At 44.8% G+C, this 17,820-nt stretch overlaps 2 protein-coding genes across 3 annotated transcripts; both read right to left on the bottom strand.

Annotated features, from left to right (window-relative positions):
- Window positions 1-2,470: 2,470 nt before the first annotated feature.
- LOC125527899 (uncharacterized) lies at window positions 2,471-6,261 on the bottom strand. 2 transcript variants are annotated; one of them, XM_087528553.1, is made up of 2 exons: window positions 4,469-6,261; window positions 2,471-3,063 (listed from the first exon to the last, which is right to left on the bottom strand). In XM_087528553.1, exon 1 carries the CDS (start codon window positions 6,124-6,126, stop codon window positions 4,978-4,980), a length of 1,149 nt encoding a protein of 382 aa, XP_087384679.1. In that variant the 5' UTR covers window positions 6,127-6,261; the 3' UTR covers window positions 2,471-3,063; window positions 4,469-4,977. The 2 variants fall into 2 exon arrangements, with proteins under 2 accessions (XP_087384679.1, XP_048548364.2); XM_048692407.2 differs by having other exon boundaries at window positions 2,471-2,997.
- Window positions 6,262-11,631: 5,370 nt separating this feature from the next.
- On the bottom strand, window positions 11,632-14,950 carry LOC147963453 (uncharacterized). The gene is made up of 2 exons (XM_087528552.1): window positions 14,763-14,950; window positions 11,632-13,932 (listed from the first exon to the last, which is right to left on the bottom strand). Exons 1-2 carry the CDS (start codon window positions 14,822-14,824, stop codon window positions 11,781-11,783), a joined length of 2,214 nt encoding a protein of 737 aa, XP_087384678.1. The 5' UTR covers window positions 14,825-14,950; the 3' UTR covers window positions 11,632-11,780.
- Window positions 14,951-17,820: the final 2,870 nt, after the last annotated feature.

Here is a 17,820-nt window from a genome sequence, read left to right as displayed (position 1 = left end):
CAAAAACTTTGTCGTGGAATTCTTTGAGGAATATGTTGATTTGAGTTCTACAACATCCAAATCACTAGCAGACAAGCTACATTACTACGCATAATGAATAGGTTCAGATGTTAGTACTACAAAGCTGCCCATACGATTAAATCTATTAGAATTCACAGTGAAGGTACCAGCCGATTTTTCCGCAAAAAAAAAAAGGTGAGACCAAAGAACATCAAAGGCTGCATGAGAAACATGTGGTTTTCACATTTCAGATTCATGTAGAAGTAGAACTCCAGGCTTAATTCCAATATTGAACAAGTGTATCTCATAAGATTGAAGTACAATAAGAAGATGCAACAAGAGATGACATCCCTAATTCTAAGTTATCACTGAGATCGCTACATTATCTAATAGCTAGTCATATGAGCCCAAATGATGCAAAGCCTGTTAGGTTCGTACTCTGCCATTAAAGTTGTAACGTTGCTAGTGATCTTCTTTGTCCATGTAGATCTGCTCAAGCATCCCCATAAATGATGCTTGCTCGATACTATGTCACATTATTGTGATACTTGTACGTTATTACACAAAACACTCGTAAGATGGCAATGGCTCTCTAGATAACATATGAATGACTACATCGCAAGGTAAGGTCGATCGGTATAAACATTCTACAAGAAGTGTCGAGAGCTATCTTAAGTCAGGGCCACTTCTTGTTTCTCTTGCCACACAACTCAGTGCAAGGACTACTATCTGGCATAAACCAGAAAAGCGGTAAGCATGACCGAAAAACTGAAATAGAGTCGGGGCATGACAGAATTATTTGTGGACAACTATGTTCCTGCAACCTAAGTCGGTAACCAAAAGTTAACACGTGGTCATGATATTGAGTTCTTGCAAAACAATTATTTCACGGGACGAACATAACTCATCAATCAAACTGCGAGGTAGGTCTAGCATTTAGCGTGGGCAATACACGAGAACTTTATAGCTCTGTACCTGACCGTGGTTAGATGGATCCAAACCATGTGCAGAAAGTGGAAGGGGTTGATTCAGTGGCTACAAAATAACATATATACACGAGCCAAAGCAAATGCCCCTCCATTTGATAGACAAGTTTGGGACAACTTTTTTCGGCTAGAGGGAGTATGTGCTAAAAGGAGAGGTTGGCGTTGGGTGCACATATGTATAGCATATTATTATTGGGTTGTACAATTCAGTCATTCTGGTTTCTGGTTCTCTCTTCTGGAAATGTCTAGCATGTATAATTATTTGGGAATGGTAGGTCTCGGGATGGCAACCGCATGCACCTTTCTACATGTTGGTTCTTCGGTAGGGGCAACAGAAAGCCTAACTCAGTCGAGTTGTAAATTAGATTGACGTCGATTTGTTGGACTACTACTATTAATTAATCACTCTGGCACGTTGTACCGGGCCTCGAGCGTGTAGGTTACTGGGATTGTAGTTTTTACCATCCAAAAAAAATACTGAGGTTGTAGTTGTACCTTGCCTCGTGCCAATAATAATACATGAGTTGATTTGCAGGCCGTCGTTATCCAGGCCCACAACCGTCTCTGCCTCTCTCGTTTCGCCAGCGCATTCTGACGCTCTTTTTTCCTTGTTTCAAAAAAATCCTAGGTTTTCCTTTTTTTTCGAAAAGGGGGAAGGTTTTCCTTTTTTTTGCAGCTCAAAATCCTATGTTTTCCTCTGCTTCTTCCATTTATTTAATTGTTTTGCATTTCCAAATAATAAGAATATGTAGTTCTTATTTGGTTTAATTATTTTGCAAACATATCTTACAGTATTCTGGAATCTGGAAAATTCTCCAGATATTTCTTGTTCTAGAAAATACTCCGTACTTCACAAAATTTCCAGCAAGAAAACATCAGAAACATATGTGGAAAACTGTGGGCATCTAACCTTCATTGGTTGACGAGATGGTCTTACCATGACGTCAAATCTTGAATTTTTGTTTTCTGAAGCCATCTTCACCTATACGTGAATTAAAATCTTTTTGGTGTTTTCCCAAACATACATAATTGTATGATCAACACCCTATTTTTAGTTGTCATATTATTGTTCATATTGGGAGTTTCAACTGATACCGCAATGTAGCACTTACTTGGAGAAAAATGAATGGTACTACTTGATTGATGAATTTTCACCATAGAAAAAGTCAATTACCAAGCAAAACACAATTTTCTCCACTAAAGCAACACACAGTTAATTATATTTTGGCACGTGGTTAATCAGTCTAGCCACAAGAGTAAATTTGTTAGGCCCCCCTAATCATATTTTAATTTGTACTCCCTCCATTCCTAAATATGTCTCTCTAGAGATTTCAATAAGTGACCACATACGGAGCAAAATGAGTGAATCTACACTCTAAAATATGTCTATATACATCCATATGTGGTTGTCCATTCGCAATCTCTAAAAAAACAAATATTTAGAAACGGAGGGAGTAGCTAATATCGACACGTGAAACAGTGCATGCTTAACGATCATATGTTGCATTAAGAGTTAATTTCAGATAAAGTAAAACTGGTTCGACAAGTCTAGTCATTAATGGCTAATTACTTTCTTGAAACTTTAGTGGGCTACTAAAATTTAACACCACATGGCCTGCTGCGAAAGTGAAGGGGTAGGCCTAAAATTTAGAGCAGATGGCATGAGAGCTTTATAGCTCGATACCTGGCCATGTATAAGATGATCTCAACTATTTCCATCTAGTGGAAAAGCTGGATGCAGTGGGTATATAATGGCCTATGCATAGTTGATTACCACCTTGGAATGAATAATGGCCTGTGCCTGATGACCAGCACATCTCTGACCATTGAAATCTCTGTCAGTCGCCGTTTGGTGCTGCAGGTCGGCTGGCCGGCTGGCCTGAATTGAGCCAAACATGCATCTGCAGGTCGGCCGGCCGGCTGGCTTGAATTGAGCCAACCAAGCATCCGATTGCATCTTCTCCAAGACTTAATCGACCAACTCGATCTTCCTTTGATTCACTCACCATCCCTGCCATGAGTCAACTAGCTTGTCAACAATCTCAAGGTTTCAGTTAAAATTTTGGTCCTCTGAATCCTGAAACCGGTTGACCAAACAAATGCGTCACAAAAAAATAAAGGAAACAAATTTTGCATGACAAATTCTACAATCCATGAATCATTATTCTTCTTTTTTGTTTTTTAGGGGGGCAAGGCTTAACTTTCTTTTTTCTTCTTCCAAGAGATAACACATTCTCTTCTCTTGGGCATTAAGAACAGCTCTAATCCAAACAAGAACAGCACTAATCCTAAACATGTATAGACCTAACTCCTATGTAGCAGTAATGTTGACCTCGCTATCTTGTTGTAACTACACGATGTATGCTACTGATAGAGTCAAGTGCACATTGGGGGCAATGTTTATGAGCCTTACCTGCACTAGTTCATATCGGCAATTATTATTCTACCTGGTCTGCACATTACTGACTACAGATACACAAGCACATTCTTCTGACGATATAGGAAATGTAGAAATGATTATGAGCATACAAACAGAACACACACAAATGCTTGCTCTTCCATCCCTACTACTACAAATACAGGCCTTGGTATTCACCTCTATTGCTAATGCTGCAATTATTACAATACATGTCACTGACTTCTCATATCATACTTATTATATGTTCAAAATCTAGAAGTTACTAGGTAAAGAAACCTAACCCATCTGATAAAAATATATAACCAGATATCTGAAGAGTGTAGTCAAATATTTAATCTTTGACCAATATTATATTTTGAAATATTCAGATTGTTGTGTGGAGATTATGTGAGTACGATATCAGAAAAAAAAAAGATGTGAGATCCGTTACGAACAATTATATCTGGAGGTTAAGCTTTATGGATTTACAAATACACCGTGAGATGGTCAAAGATGCATCTTAGGATTACAGATTATGAGAAGTTAAGAACATGAAAGTGATAAGAAGTAAACAGAAGGAAATCCATGAACAGCTAATGCTGTTTGTGTTAACAAATTTTTCCATCTTGTGAATAAACTTTGGTTTTCTATGGTAACTCAATGAACCAATAATTTTCTTTTTGTTAAAATAACCCATAACTTGCTAAGATATCAAAAGAAATATTGCTGACAGTGCTCCCTGATTGGGTCATCCATCGATGGTATGCTCGAAAGTAGGAATAAACCAATTTATAAATGCTCATCAAATTAAAGACCATAGAAGGAACAATGAACCTATTTATCAATATTCAACATTGACTGGGCAATCAACTTCTTGTGCCATGCAAGTATACAACTTCAGAAATACTATACTGCTCATTCCGGCTATCATAGAAGTGATGCTTACATAAGAAAAAACAGAAGATACTAAAAAGGCAGAAAGTGTCATTATCACTTGCTTCTACCACAGAGTCAAGTTATGCTGATAGATATGGTAACATGGTGTATATGTTTGTTCAAAGACAGTCAAGTAAATATTACTTACCGGCAGATCAGAAATGGCCTGAGAAATTGCACTGCAAGCTGCAGCAGTTGCACCAGTTTGTAAAGCATTCATTGGGACATCAATGAAGAAGACAGCTAAATTTTCAATAAACATGACAGCTAAAATTCCTCTTACGATGGGAATTTAGAACCGGTCAGAGTGTAGAAACAGAACACACACAAATGCTTGCTCTGCCATCCTACCACTACGAATAAAAGGCCTTGGTGTTCACCTCTCTTAATCTGAACATTCAGGCAATTTCTTGGGGAGCACCTTTGTGTGTACATGCTGAAGTTGTCAAACTCCTTTCGGTAATGCATCTCTTCAATTTCTTGCAGGGAGAAATCTCACCCAAAAAAAGGAGAAACTTCCAGGTAGATAACTGGAGCCATCTGGAGCTCTTGACCACTGATTGTTCTTGTTATGATTTACAACCTGCTCTCTTGCAAACCTGCCGCTGCATCAAACTAGTGTGCCTTATCCAGCAATGGTATCATGCAAATATCAATCTACTGGGCAGGCAATTCCCCTCGACAAGCGGCAGCATAGTATTTGGCAAGGTGCGGTGCAGCTTCCTTGTGAGGGCATATGTACTTGTCCGTGAAAGCCTTGTCAGTCATCCTGCAAATTGCATAGTAGCTCCGCTCGCGATCTAGCAGTCCATTTTCCTTAAGAAAATTTACAACGTAGTGCCGGGGTCTGAGCCGGCACTCCAGGCTGAAAGTGATGAATACTGAAATACGAGAAATATAGGCCGGTTCCAACCCCACCACGGAGATGAGGAAATCAGACTTGCGCTGCAGAGATTCCTTTGACCTCCTTAGCACACTCGGATTTCTAGACACAGCAAGGGCCACCTCCGCATCTGACCACCTGAATGTATTTTTCAAGTACTCCACTTTGGCGGTGATCTTCTCCTGGGTGAGGAAAGCGACAGCCTGCAGCGCGTATCTAAACATCCCAGAGCCAGGGGGCATACCTAGTCTCTGGGCACATGCCACCATCGCCCGGACCTGCTCTGGGTTGGTGGTCAGAATCCTCTCTGCAGGGATGCACAGCTTGACAATATCACAAGCACCTAGCCCGCACTCTTGTAGGAAGGCGACATTGGGCTTGACCACCTTGTCGAGGTTACAGCGGAGGAGGCAGTTGCTGCGCCTGAGCGGACGGAGCAAGTTGTCGATGGAGCCGAAGAGGGGCAGGTAGTAGTCCAGCTTGGAGACTATGGATCTACACCGGCTGTTGGCCGGGGCGAGCGAGACGAGGCGGCCGATCTCGGAACGCGACAGGCCGAGGCCGGTGAGCCCGGCGACGACGGGGGCCAGGGTTTTGTCCACTTTGGCGCAGAGTAACCGCGGGTCCTTGACGACGACGGCGGCGGCATCGGCGCCGGAGAGGCCGAGGCCGGCGAGGAAGGCGAGGACGGCGTCGGGCTTGGAGGGGGACTTGAGGTGGGAGAGCTTGGCGGAGGCCTTGAGGGCTTGGGGTCGGGTGAGGCCGCAGGTGCCGACGAGGTAGTCCTCGACGGCGAAGCTGCTAGGGTTTGGGGAAATGGGGGGTGCGGTGGCGGAGAGGAGGCGGCAGAGGGAGGAGCAGGGATAGGCGGAGGACGAGGGGATGGCGAGATGGGTGAGGATGGAGGTTCGGAGGCGGAGCATGGCGCGGGCGGCGGCTTGGCGGCGCCGGCAGGGGCGGGGAAGTCCGGCGGCGGCGAGCTACGAGACTGCGATTTTTTCTGGTGGGTGGGCTGCGAGCTGCGATTTGGTTCGATGCTGATGCGTGCGCTGGCGAGTCGTTGGACTTGGACCACAATTGTGTGGGTTATTGGGCCTGTAGTTGTGGCTGGCCCGCTTCTTCCGTTCGTTTGCAAAATTCTGAGATTTTCCATCCTAGAAAGTTCGTAAGATAACTTCCAGCAGGAAAACATAGGAAAAGTATTGTTGGCATGGCTTTGTGACATTCAATCATTCAAAAGTTCTAAAGGAGAGGAGGTTGGTGTTGGATGCGTATACCGCAAAATAATAATGCCTTTGTGACATTCAATCATTCTGGTTTCTGAGTTGCATCCTTATGAAATCTCTAGCTCTGAGAGCGATCGAGGGATTATTGTTTTTTAGGATAGCTTGGGAATGGTAGGTCTCGGGATGGTGAACACACTCACCTTGGCACATGATATTTCTTCAACTCTCTAACATCCATTCTAGTCACGAATGTTGATGGCTAAGTGTAGGCCTTGTGCAAGGTATCAACAATCGTAATGGTTACATGACTAACTTGACGTGCCTAAGCTGAGCCCCTGCTGAACTGGAGGCCAAGGAATCTCTAGCCTCACAATTCTGAAATGAAACAGTATCGATAGAGGGAGGGCCACGATCTGCAGAGGCGTTGGTGCCGGATACGTGGGACCAAGTCCGGCCTTCCAACGCACATGGTGTGGTGTGAGGCTGGTTCTGTTCCTATGGTATGAGGTCAGATAAATATGTTTGTGTTTTTCATGAAGAAATGACATTTGCGGTGTTCTGAGAAAACAAATCGATGCACCAAGCTACTAGTATAAGAAATGACATTTTTAGAGCAGCACCAATGTCAATGTTTCACATAAGTTTCACCACCCCGACTTGGGGCCGACTGAGGCCTCATTTGTCGACGAGGTAACAAAAAATGAAACCGGGTCCATGGACCCTCTAGCAACAACAACAAACACTGGAGCAACCGAAGGTCGAGGAAACCTTGTTATAGTAGTCGAGAAATCGTCGTGCTAAGGCTCCACATGACCTGTCCACAATACTTGACCATGATCAGGATTGATACCAACCATCTCCATAGAGGGAGATGCCAGATCAGTAGCTACAAAATGGCATATGCATCATTCGATTACCTAGGAGCCAAAGCAAACGCAATGTTCCGAAACGAGAAACCAATATAGATCTATTAGTATCATTTGGGAATGGCAGGTCTTGGAATGGCGAACACATATGACTTTGTACATGATCTTTCTAGAAATCATTGAACAACTAGTCTGGACGCAACTAGTTGCACTTGAATTTGATTCCACGAAATTCAATCTCCAAATTTTCTGTTTGGTTGCCATTAGGACAGTACATAAAGAACCAGGTGGGTCTCAAATTTAGAGTAGACAGTACATAAAGAATTATTATAGCTAGATCAGTGGCTACAAACCATCTCCATAGAGGGAGATGCTAGATCATGGCTGCAAAATGGCATATGTATCGCTCGATTACCTAGGAGCCAAAGCAAAGGCAATGTGCTAAAAGGAGAAACCAATATATATCTATTAGGATCATTTGAGAAATGGCGAACGCATATGACTTTTTACACAATCTTTCTTGAAATCATTGAACAACTAGTCTGGATGCAAGTAGTTGCACTTGAATTCGATTTCACGAAATTCAAGCTTCAAATTCTCTGTTGGCTGCCATTAGGACCTGGCACGAGCCAGTATCAAAGAAGGAAAGATCTAGGCATGCCACCCGAAAGGAGAGAAGTCAACAAATCCAGAGGAAATAAACGTGAAGGGGCCGACAAGAAGAACATGTAGCACGACTGCCTTTGTACATGCACTCGCTAGGATCGATTGTCTCTCTCGTACGTGCACTTGGGAATGGAGACACGCATGGTGGCACCGGCTGCGGATGAAGTCCACGCGCCGCCTTATCCTCCAACCAGTAACTTCTCCCTCCTCAACTCGTTGCTGTAGACACCCATCGCTCGCTGTGGGGGCAAAGCAAAGCAACGATAGTGATTCTGAAAATGCAAAGCAGAATTGATGTCAGAAATGCATCTATATATTGTCCATCTATCAAACGCTTATGTGGAAGACCATTGAAGCATCAGAAGCAAGTTCTAGTAAATAAAATATTTCTTATGCATGAAAAATAATTCTAAGCTTTGCTAGGCTTTGTAGCTTCGATATACCAAATAACCATTTTTGCTCAGTCTGCCCATTGCAGCATCTGTGGTGTGCGGATCAAAGCATCTGAGCTCGTTTGCAACATTGTGTTGTATCTTTTATCTGTAAAGAATTGACCATTGCTATAGAAAAATGATGTTCTGTTCCGGATGAAAGGAAATGTTGACATTTAACATCTTGTAAGTTGTACAGGTAATCTGCTCTTTCAATCTTGGCCAAGTAGGCCACAATAGTTATCGTAATCCATTCTTTTAATCATAATTGTAATGAGTGTTAAATTACGAAGTTCCCTGGACCAAATCATTTGAGCTCGTTTGCAATATTGTGTTGTATATCGATTATCTGTAAAGAATTGACCATTGCTTTAGAAAAATGATGTTCTGTTCCAGATGAAAGGAAATGTTGACAATGAACATCTTGCAAGTTGTACAGGTAATCCGTTCGTCTAATCTTGGCCAAGTAGGCAACATTAGTTATCGTAATCCGTTCTTTTAATCATAATTGAGATCTACAGGTAATGAGTGTTAAACCATGAAGTTCCCTGCACTGATGTTCCCGATAGTTATAGTACAGTAAAACAGCTCTTCTAAAGAACCAGTTCCCTGCGCTGAGCATCCCATGTCTCGTGCTCCGTGCACGATGCATGTGCCTTATGTGCTCGTGTATTCACTCTTAACTTCTTCTATCAAGGAAAGGATATACAAGCTTTGCGTATTCACGAAAAAAAAAAAGAAATTGTAGAAAACAGAGGAACATGGATGGAGAGGGGGGGGGGGGGAGCAGAGTATTTGCAGTACATAATTGGTTCTTTTTTATCACAGATGGAATGTTTCTAATAGTAAAAAAGAAAATAAATGATACTTACAGTACAGCCACCCGGCATTACCAGTCACCTTCAACTATATCCCCTGTGAACACTAAGTTGCCATGTTCTAGCAGAGAAGTACAAAATACGAATGTTGATTTTGGGAAGAAAAATACCACTCCTTCAAACATATCCTTCGCTGAATGGCCTGCATCTCAGAATTACGTAAGCTGCACATGTTACACTGAAGCAAAGTCTTTTTTTACAAAAATCAGATGGAAAAACTAGCAAGAGAAGATTCTTGAAACAGAGTACTTTCACGGTCAATCGTTTTCTTGCAGCTGAGGCAACACAAAACCAATAGTTATCATATTTCTCGAAGATGAAATGTTTCTCAGAGGATCACCAATTTAAAACAAGGTCATTGTTCAGTAGAGTATGGCCGTTCCAATAGTAAGCTTCCTTCTGTTACAAACATTTTTTTTAAATCCCCACCCCTGCAGCTTAGCATCACGGAATTTTGTCTGGCGCTATCTTGATATCAATGTGCACATAGCAACTAGCAAACAACCATACACCATTAGCCGCCACACGCCCTCTGAAACCCATCACAGCAGCGACATCAGGGTCAATGTTCTCAGGTTCATTCTCGCCAGCCTGCTCTTTCTGAAACCATTTCATATGCACCAGAGTGAGGTTTTCTACATCGGTTCAGCACGCGAGGGTACATCATGTTCGGTGTGGCAGGCTGGAGATTACTTGCTCTCCCATTCAATAGGGTCTTTGGTTTCACCATGCCAAGTTATGAGTCCCACGATAATTCTGATTATTGATACTCCCTCCGTCCAGGTGCATAGGGCGCCTAAGAAAAAGCTCTGTGATTTAGGTGGGTTAAGATTGAACGAGAGCGCACCCAGGTTTCCCTCAAAATCGAGACTGAATTTGGAAATTAATACTGTCATTAATGCTGGCCGTTTCGGCTAACCCATACAAAAGAAATATCCCACGTCGCACGGCCCACCAGTATAATTCACTCGTCTAATTAGCGCCTAGCTACCGTGCATGCCTTGGCTCTTTCCTTCTCTCACAAAAGCACCATGCATGATGTTTGCTTTCACACAGGAGATTACTAGGAAGTGGACGGGTGGGAGATTAGGAGAAGGAGCGTGTCCGCGTAGAGCGAACGGAAAAAAACGAGTTGCTTTCACACAGGAGATTACTAGGAAGTGGACGGGTGGGAGATTAGGAGAAGGAGCGTGTCCGCGTAGAGTGAACGGAAAAAAACGAGACGGTTTAGATAAACGAGGAGCATTTAATTGAATTATGTCTAACACTTTTGGAATTTTAGGATTCTCTTAGGCACCCTATGCACCTGGACAGAGGGAGTAGGAAGTGGACGGGTGGGAGATTAGGAGAAGGAGCGTGTCCGCATAGAGCGAACGAAAAAAAAACGAGACGGTTTAGATAAACGAGGAGCATTTAATTGAATTACGTCTAACACTTTTGGAATTTTAGGATTCTTTTAGGCGCCCTATGCACCTGGACAGAGGGAGTAATAGTTAGTCAACTAACAGTTAGCTAGTCCTATGTCTGTTTGGAACTTGGACTAATTGTTAGTCCAGACAGCCACGAAAAACCCATTTTGCTCCTTACTAATTGTTAGTCGGAGTATATTTGGATCATGACTAATTGTTAGTCTGGGTATATTTGAAAATAGATAAGGGGTAGGGTGGTCTTTTCATGTTTTGTTGGAGAAATTAGTTCCTATTACTTGGGTTCTATTTGGATCCACTAGGGCTAATTCTTAGTTCATACAGCCATGAAAAACATGTTTTGACTAATTGTTAGTCCGAGTATGTTTGGATCCTGACTAATTGTTAGCCCGAGTATATTCGAAAAAAGATAAGGGATAAAGTGGTCTTTTCATGATTTGTTCGAGGCGTTAATTAGTCCCTAGTACTTCCTCTCTCTCGGTTTACAAGGCGTGCGCGTACCTCTAGATCGTCAATTTGACCAACCTAATAGAAGTCATATATTAAAAAAAACAAACCATTATAAACTTCAGATGTTCTATTTTCAAACGGTATAATTTTTGTGTTATATAGTTTATATTACGGTGATAAAATTGACAACCTAGGTATACGCGCAGAACTAGTAAACTGAAACGGAGGGAGTAGTTTAGTTCTTCTGACTAACAGGAAAACATTTAGTCCTCCTATTAGTCCGTCTGTTTGGATCCTCAAGAAGTGAAATTAGTGAGCTAACAGTAAGTCCTATGTTCCAAACAGGGCTTTAGTCTCTCCCTTGACTAACAATTAGTCTTCCTATTAGTTCATCTGTTTTAATCCTCTAAGGACTAAAATTAGTGAGGTAACAATTAGTCCTATGGATCGAAACAGGGCTTAAATTGCATCTCGCTCATCATAAGATCGAGCCACCGATTCGAAGACACAATTACGTACAGTCCAAACGTATGGAGTAGAAGTTCAAATAGGAAATTAACTCATGCAATCCAAACATATGGAGTCTGCTGGGTAAAGATCAAATAGGAAAGTCAAAAAATCACAGAAAAAACGTTATGAATAGATATTCCCAGCTTCAGGGAACAACGATTCTTTCACATCCTTGAGAAAAGGCACGCCTACCATAAACAGGAGCATCTTGATATGCGTGACAAACTCGCCACCGGTGGCCAGATGCTTGGCGTGGAACGCAGCCCCACAGTTGTACGCAATGTAACAAAGCATCTCCAGCCACACCACGGAGATGAGCTCCCAACGATCGCCCGCTTCTTCAACCTTAAGCAGGTCCGAGGCGACCCGGCGAGCTCGATCCAGCACGGGGTAGTAGTTTTCGTGGAAGAAGGAGCTGTCCTCGTCACGAATCTTCTCGATCACCTTCCTCCAATCATCAGATCCTCCTCCGTGCTTCTCAAGCAGCCAGCGTGATACCTCTTTTTGGCCCTTAGTCACCACGTAATGACCTTCACTGCCGGCCATGGTGCCGCATTCTGCAACGAGGTACATGACATAGTCTGACAGCTCTCTGATAGGGCCTCTTAGCTCCGACAAGCTGCCCTGTACATCCTCATGGTGAGATGAACCGCCGTCTTCTAAGTGCTCCTCGTCGTGGGAGGAAGAATCACCGCCCTCTACGGCAACATCGTCATCGGTGGCGAGCAAGCATATGTCCGTCACAATGTGCCAGAGAAGCACACTCGACACGAACTCCAAACCTTGGATGTTACAGATCTGCAACACCTGATGATGATTTGCCCGGTCTTGCTTCGTCTCAACCACCCATTGCGCCCACTGGCCACGGAACTTGCCAACGCCAATGTCCCATTCTTGGACGCGTGGGGTGGCCGCTATGTCCAGCAATTTATCAAGGATGAGCTTCTTGAGCTCAGGAGAGACGCTGATATGCGTGATGGCCCGGGGCTCACCGATGATACCAACCCAACGCATGGCCCGCCGCAACAAGCCAGTTTCTTGTTTCTCCTTGATGCATCCTCGGATCATGTTGTACTGTGCCATTTTCGCCGACCACTCTCCTTTGTTTCCTGGATGGAGACGCCTGGCTAACCAGAGCAGCCCTGCGATTGCACCGGGAATATCTCGGCACAGCGGGCACGTTAGGGAACATGAAATGATGGTCTTGTATGCCCAGCATGAAGAGATAAATGACATGAAGATTGAACATGTCTCCAATACGACGGCACCGGCAAGCAGCACGTAACATATGACGACGTCAGCTGCATCATGGACATGCCCCTTTCGACCACCACCGGTCATCATTCCCCTCACGAACAACCCAAGCGCCACCGATGGCAGCGCAAGAGCGACGATCCGGTGGAAGACGTTACAGAATGGGAGCATGTGGAAATGGCGCGTGCCAAACTTTGTGTACAAGTAGTCATAGATCAAGGAGAGGTTGATCTCAGCCAGCTTGTACGCCATGTGGACTCTGTCCTCTGAAGATTGGAACACCTCTACGGCCTGCTTGATGTCCTTGGTATCTTCAGGAAGCAGAGAGATTGAAGGGGTCATGTCCATGAGAAAGTGGAGGCTCAGTTTGAATGCCTGAGCTGCCACATCCAGGATGACCTCGAAATTCCTCTCCTGCTTCTTGGAAATCACAAAGCACAGCTGACCGTAGAATCCCTGCGTGTCCCAGACAGCATCGTTGGACGCACGCGAAACGAGTTTTGAAGTAGAGCGGGTCGTTCCAGGCGCCACTGAACCAGCTCTCTTGAGTGCCCAAATCCTTTCGGCGTACTTCCCCGTCCCGGCAACGAACACGAGCACCATGGGCGCCAGGAGCCACTGGTCATCGTTGTCTCCGCTGAGCTGCTTGCTGACGACGTAGGTGGCCATGGGCACCTGGGTGACGAGGCTGAGAAGGTGGCGCTTCCACAGCGCGTTGTCCTCCATGGAGAAGGCTGTCATGGTCTCCTGCCCGCCGAGATGGAGAAGCAGGAATGGCGCCCAGAAGAGGGCCAGGTGGCTGTTGCCGCTGCCGCCGCGGAGGGTGAGGCGGCCGAGGATGTAGACGGCGAGGGAGTCGGCCGATAGGTAGGCGAGCCACAGCAGCACGCTGAGTACTCGGGAAGAGTAGCGCTTGCGGAAGCCGGAGAAGAAGAGGAGGAAGACTTGCAGGGAGAAGCTGGCCACCACCATGCACTTAAGCTCCCACTCATTGACGAATTGGTGGGCACGTGACAGTGAGCTGATGTAATTAAACACTAAATTAAATTGCTGCAAGGAAAATATATATGAACTGTATCTGCATTGAAGGAGAAACTGTGTTGTTGTTCGTTTTTTCTGTCTGTTACTAAAAAATAACCGACCGATTGATGCTAGTAGTGACTTGGATTTACATTGGGATGGTTGGTTTTGACGGTGTAGCATTTTTACGTGAAGATGGAACTAATTTTTACTATCTGAAATATAAATAGATTTTTAGTCATTTGATGCACAACTAGGCATTAGAAAGAAGGAGACCGCGCAAATGTGATTTCCTCTACAAGCCTTGTTCAAGGTCAGCCAGACTACCCGACAGCCAGTCAAATTGGAACAGTAGGTAGGACCGCGGAAGGATGACACACGACGACTTTGTCAGCCTTGGCTGTCTTTCTCGAATTAGTGCATGGTCCCACAATTAATCTTCTTTCGATAGACTCCTTTCATTATCTCTCTGGCTGCTTCCCGTCCTAGATTTTCTCTTGAATAAACTAGCTAAGAGATCACAGTAGCTAGGCAGGGAATCCGGCGAATACATGTATAAGGTGTTGTGCTCCTCGTCTCCGATAGGCAGGCAGGCCTAGCTAGATCTGATGGCGGCGATTTCCGGCGAATACAGCATAACGGCGGCGAGATCTGATGGCCATATAGCTTGATCTGAAGGAGATCTAGAGATAGAGCAAGCACGTAGGGAAGGGTAAAGCGGGGAGAAGCTCGACTAAAGTGTCGGCTCAACGGCTAAGTGTTGTGCGGGCTGGAAATCGAATGCAACTCGCATATATTAAAATACTAATACGGTAATGCAAGTTTAGGTACCTGCGTTGAGCTGTCTGAAGCTGAAGGACACCGACTTCTTGGAGTTCCTTGAGCATCCTCATGTCGGCCCAGCAGACGAGCACAGAACCTTACAGAAGTGAAGGCCAAGTAAAGCACGAGCTGGTGGGTAAGGGTTATCACCTGGTGACCCAGATATGGTTCTTCTTCTCTCTGAATATAAAGGAGAAAGGGAACGCTTGTGCACATGGGCTGGGCCTACGGGTGCTGCTCTCTCTGTTAGAATAAATTCGAGTCTATACCGTCGATCATCCGAGGACCAAGCAATCACACGAGCACGACATCGAAATTTGTTAACGAGGTTCACCGATATGGCTACATCCCCGGGGCTTGACTACGGGCGCTCCTTCCCGTGACACCGCTACAATACCGCACCCGGTCGCCCTGGACGCCGGCACATGCCGCCGGCTTCCCCTGCGTTCCGGTGCTATTATGTTGGCATAGGTTACATCGTGTGTCTAGCCCCGCTATATATGAGAGGCCTAGGATACAAGTGTCCTATTAGGACACGAGTCCATATCCTATCTAAACACAATACAACTACAAGTTCAACTGTAACCTACCTCGTACACTATATTCGACACAACTCCAACACTCTCACCACGACCACATACCTCACGCTACTTTTCCTTTGCCTTATCCCTTCATCGTTGAAAGGAATACCGTGGTTAATTTTGCTGGAACTTGGTAAATTTTTTGCTTCAAACGATTACCCCAAAGTTCCTAGATGCTCAGTTTGTTTTGCTGGAACCATAGTAATTTTTTGCTGGAATCGGGTTAAATTTTTTTGCTTCAAGCTTTTACTGGGTTTCCCGTTGCTCTCATCGTTTTGCTGGAACCACAGTTTTTTCTGTTGAAACAAGTTTTTGGTTTTGCTGCAACTGACCACTAGAGCTTTTTTAGGGCCGAGATGTGTTTTTTCGTTGAACACAGTGGTGCATATCGACAACGGCGGTGAATCAGAGGCAGCGACGTCGTGCTGTGATCAGCGGTGGACTACAACGGTGGGCTAGAGGCGGCGACGTCGTGCTGTGGTGAACAACGGTGGACGATGATGGCACGATGCAAGCAGTGGACAATGACGCTATAACCAGGGGCCGCGGTGTTACAACCATTGCCGGGGTTGCTGGAACCGATAGTGCGACGAATCTAGGAACGGCGGACGGCGGCAAGCAGGCTGCAAAACGGCGGCTGGTGGTTGTGGCGACGAGTGGAGGCGTTAGGGGTGTTGCAAAGATGTGCATGTCATGGGGATTTTCCCTCTCTGAGTTGACTGCGGGGAGCAAAGATAGAAGACAACTGCCAAATCTGACGGATATGAAGAGCCTGGGCGGGGCCGATAAAAAGGCTGCACAGTGTCTGGCGGAAGTTTCGGCCAGCTAACCGTCGCCTGTCAGCCGCCGCCAATAGAAATTGATAGCCCCCCCCCCCCCCAAAATAAGGGCTATTAATTTTCCAAGACTAGTGCCCATTAGTTTTAGGGTAGTTTGGTAATTGCACTATTTATTAAGAAATTTACATTTATTTTCACGAAATGGTTGACTCAGGGGCGAAATGGCTAGAGATGAACCCTAATCTAACTGTACCTAAGAATGAAGATGAACAGAATTAATTAATATCAACCCCTCAAAAATTAATTAATATCAAGAATTAATTTGATTACTAATTTTGATTTATACTATGAAGAAATTAATTTTCATCAGTCTATCTCTTTGATGATATTACCCTCAATATGATAAAATAATGGCCAGTAGTTGTTGATTACCGAAATCAGATGTATACCGTTGGATTAAACTAATGGCCATTGATTTTCAGAAACTAGTGGCTATTATTTTGGACCAGAAAACAGCTCTAGAAATTTTGCCAACTTTCACACCTCAGCGTGCCCACTCTAAAAACAGAGCAGCCCAGCATCCTGCACCGTTGCTGGAGAATAGTGTTTTTGAAACCAAAGCCACCGTCACTTCGCTTCCTCTCACTTCGCATGGTTCCAATGATGAGGTCGTCTGCTGAACAACTCATTTGTTGTACCTTCATGCTGCAGCTGCGTCCAGAAACGCAGCCAATATGTTTCCCTGAAAATAGCGCGCATAATTGAGGAATATTTAGTTTTCTTAAATATTATATCATTAGACATTTCCAAATAGCGCGCATAACGCAGCTACCCGCACCAAAGTGATTTTCTTTTCGTTGTCATTTAGATGAGAAAGCCACGTTAGGAAACTGTTCTCGGCGGGGTTAGACCTGTAGCTAGATAGATCATCCTCCAATTTATTTATTTATTTTTGCATGCTGACAGTGAAAGAGTAAGAGCAACTCCAACGGGCCGACCCAAACGGACGGTACATTTGTCCGTTTTTTGTTCGTTTGGGTCGGCCGCCCATCCGGTGTCCGCCCAGTTTTGTGTTTGGATCGGCACTGCGCTCAACGTGCCGACCCATTTCATGTCCGCATTCAACTTTTAAATAAAAAAGCCCGCGGCCGATCATGCCAGCAGCCATGTCTCATGCCGGCATCATGTCAGCGCCGGCATACAATGCTGACTTCAGAAAATATCACCACAGTTCATGCTGACGCACTCGCCAGCCGGCCGGCACACATGCCAGCACATAAAAAAGGATGGGACTTGAGTTCGACCACGCCATCGCGGCTCCCGTGGTCATGCCGGCACACCTGCCGGCATACAAAAAAGATGGCGCTCGCCGCCGTAGATCATGCGTCATCGAACTTGAGCATGTCGGCCTGCATCTTCTCAAACCACGGCCTCTTCCTTGGCGACACGGTGTTGAGATCCAACTTCATGATCTCCACCCCGGTCATCATGCTCGCGAGAGCCACTTCTTTTGTCTTGGTCTTGACGTTGGCGGCCTCGATCTCTAGCATCTTGGCTTGCTTCTTCGCCTCTAGCTCGAACATCTTGGCTTGCTTCTCGGCGTCCAGCTCAAGCCTCCTCCTTTGGATCTCCATGAAAGCATTCATTTGCTCCGCCTTGAAACACCGGCGCTCCTTCTCCCTTGAGTCCTTCTTATTCATCATGCCA

The sequence above is a fragment of the Triticum urartu genome, chromosome 6A (genome assembly GCF_056163025.1).
Source record: "Triticum urartu cultivar PI428250 chromosome 6A, HENAU_Tu73, whole genome shotgun sequence".
Taxonomy (NCBI): Eukaryota; Viridiplantae; Streptophyta; class Magnoliopsida; order Poales; family Poaceae; genus Triticum; species Triticum urartu.
The sequence above is the reverse complement of the archived record's forward strand: the minus strand, read 5'-3'. Positions and strand labels throughout refer to the sequence as shown.

What these genes read in the sequence shown, in the direction of transcription:
- LOC125527899 (XM_087528553.1), bottom strand. Translation starts at nt 6,126, where the DNA reads ATGCTCCGCCTCCGAACCTCCATCCTCACCCATCTCGCCATCCCCTCG.
- LOC147963453 (XM_087528552.1), bottom strand. Translation starts at nt 14,824, where the DNA reads ATGAGGATGCTCAAGGAACTCCAAGAAGTCGGTGTCCTTCAGCTTCAG. An exon ending in CTTCAGACAGCTCAACGCAG is followed by an intron (nt 13,933 to 14,762) that starts GTACCTAAACTT and finishes TAATTACATCAG; the next exon opens with CTCACTGTCACGTGCCCACC.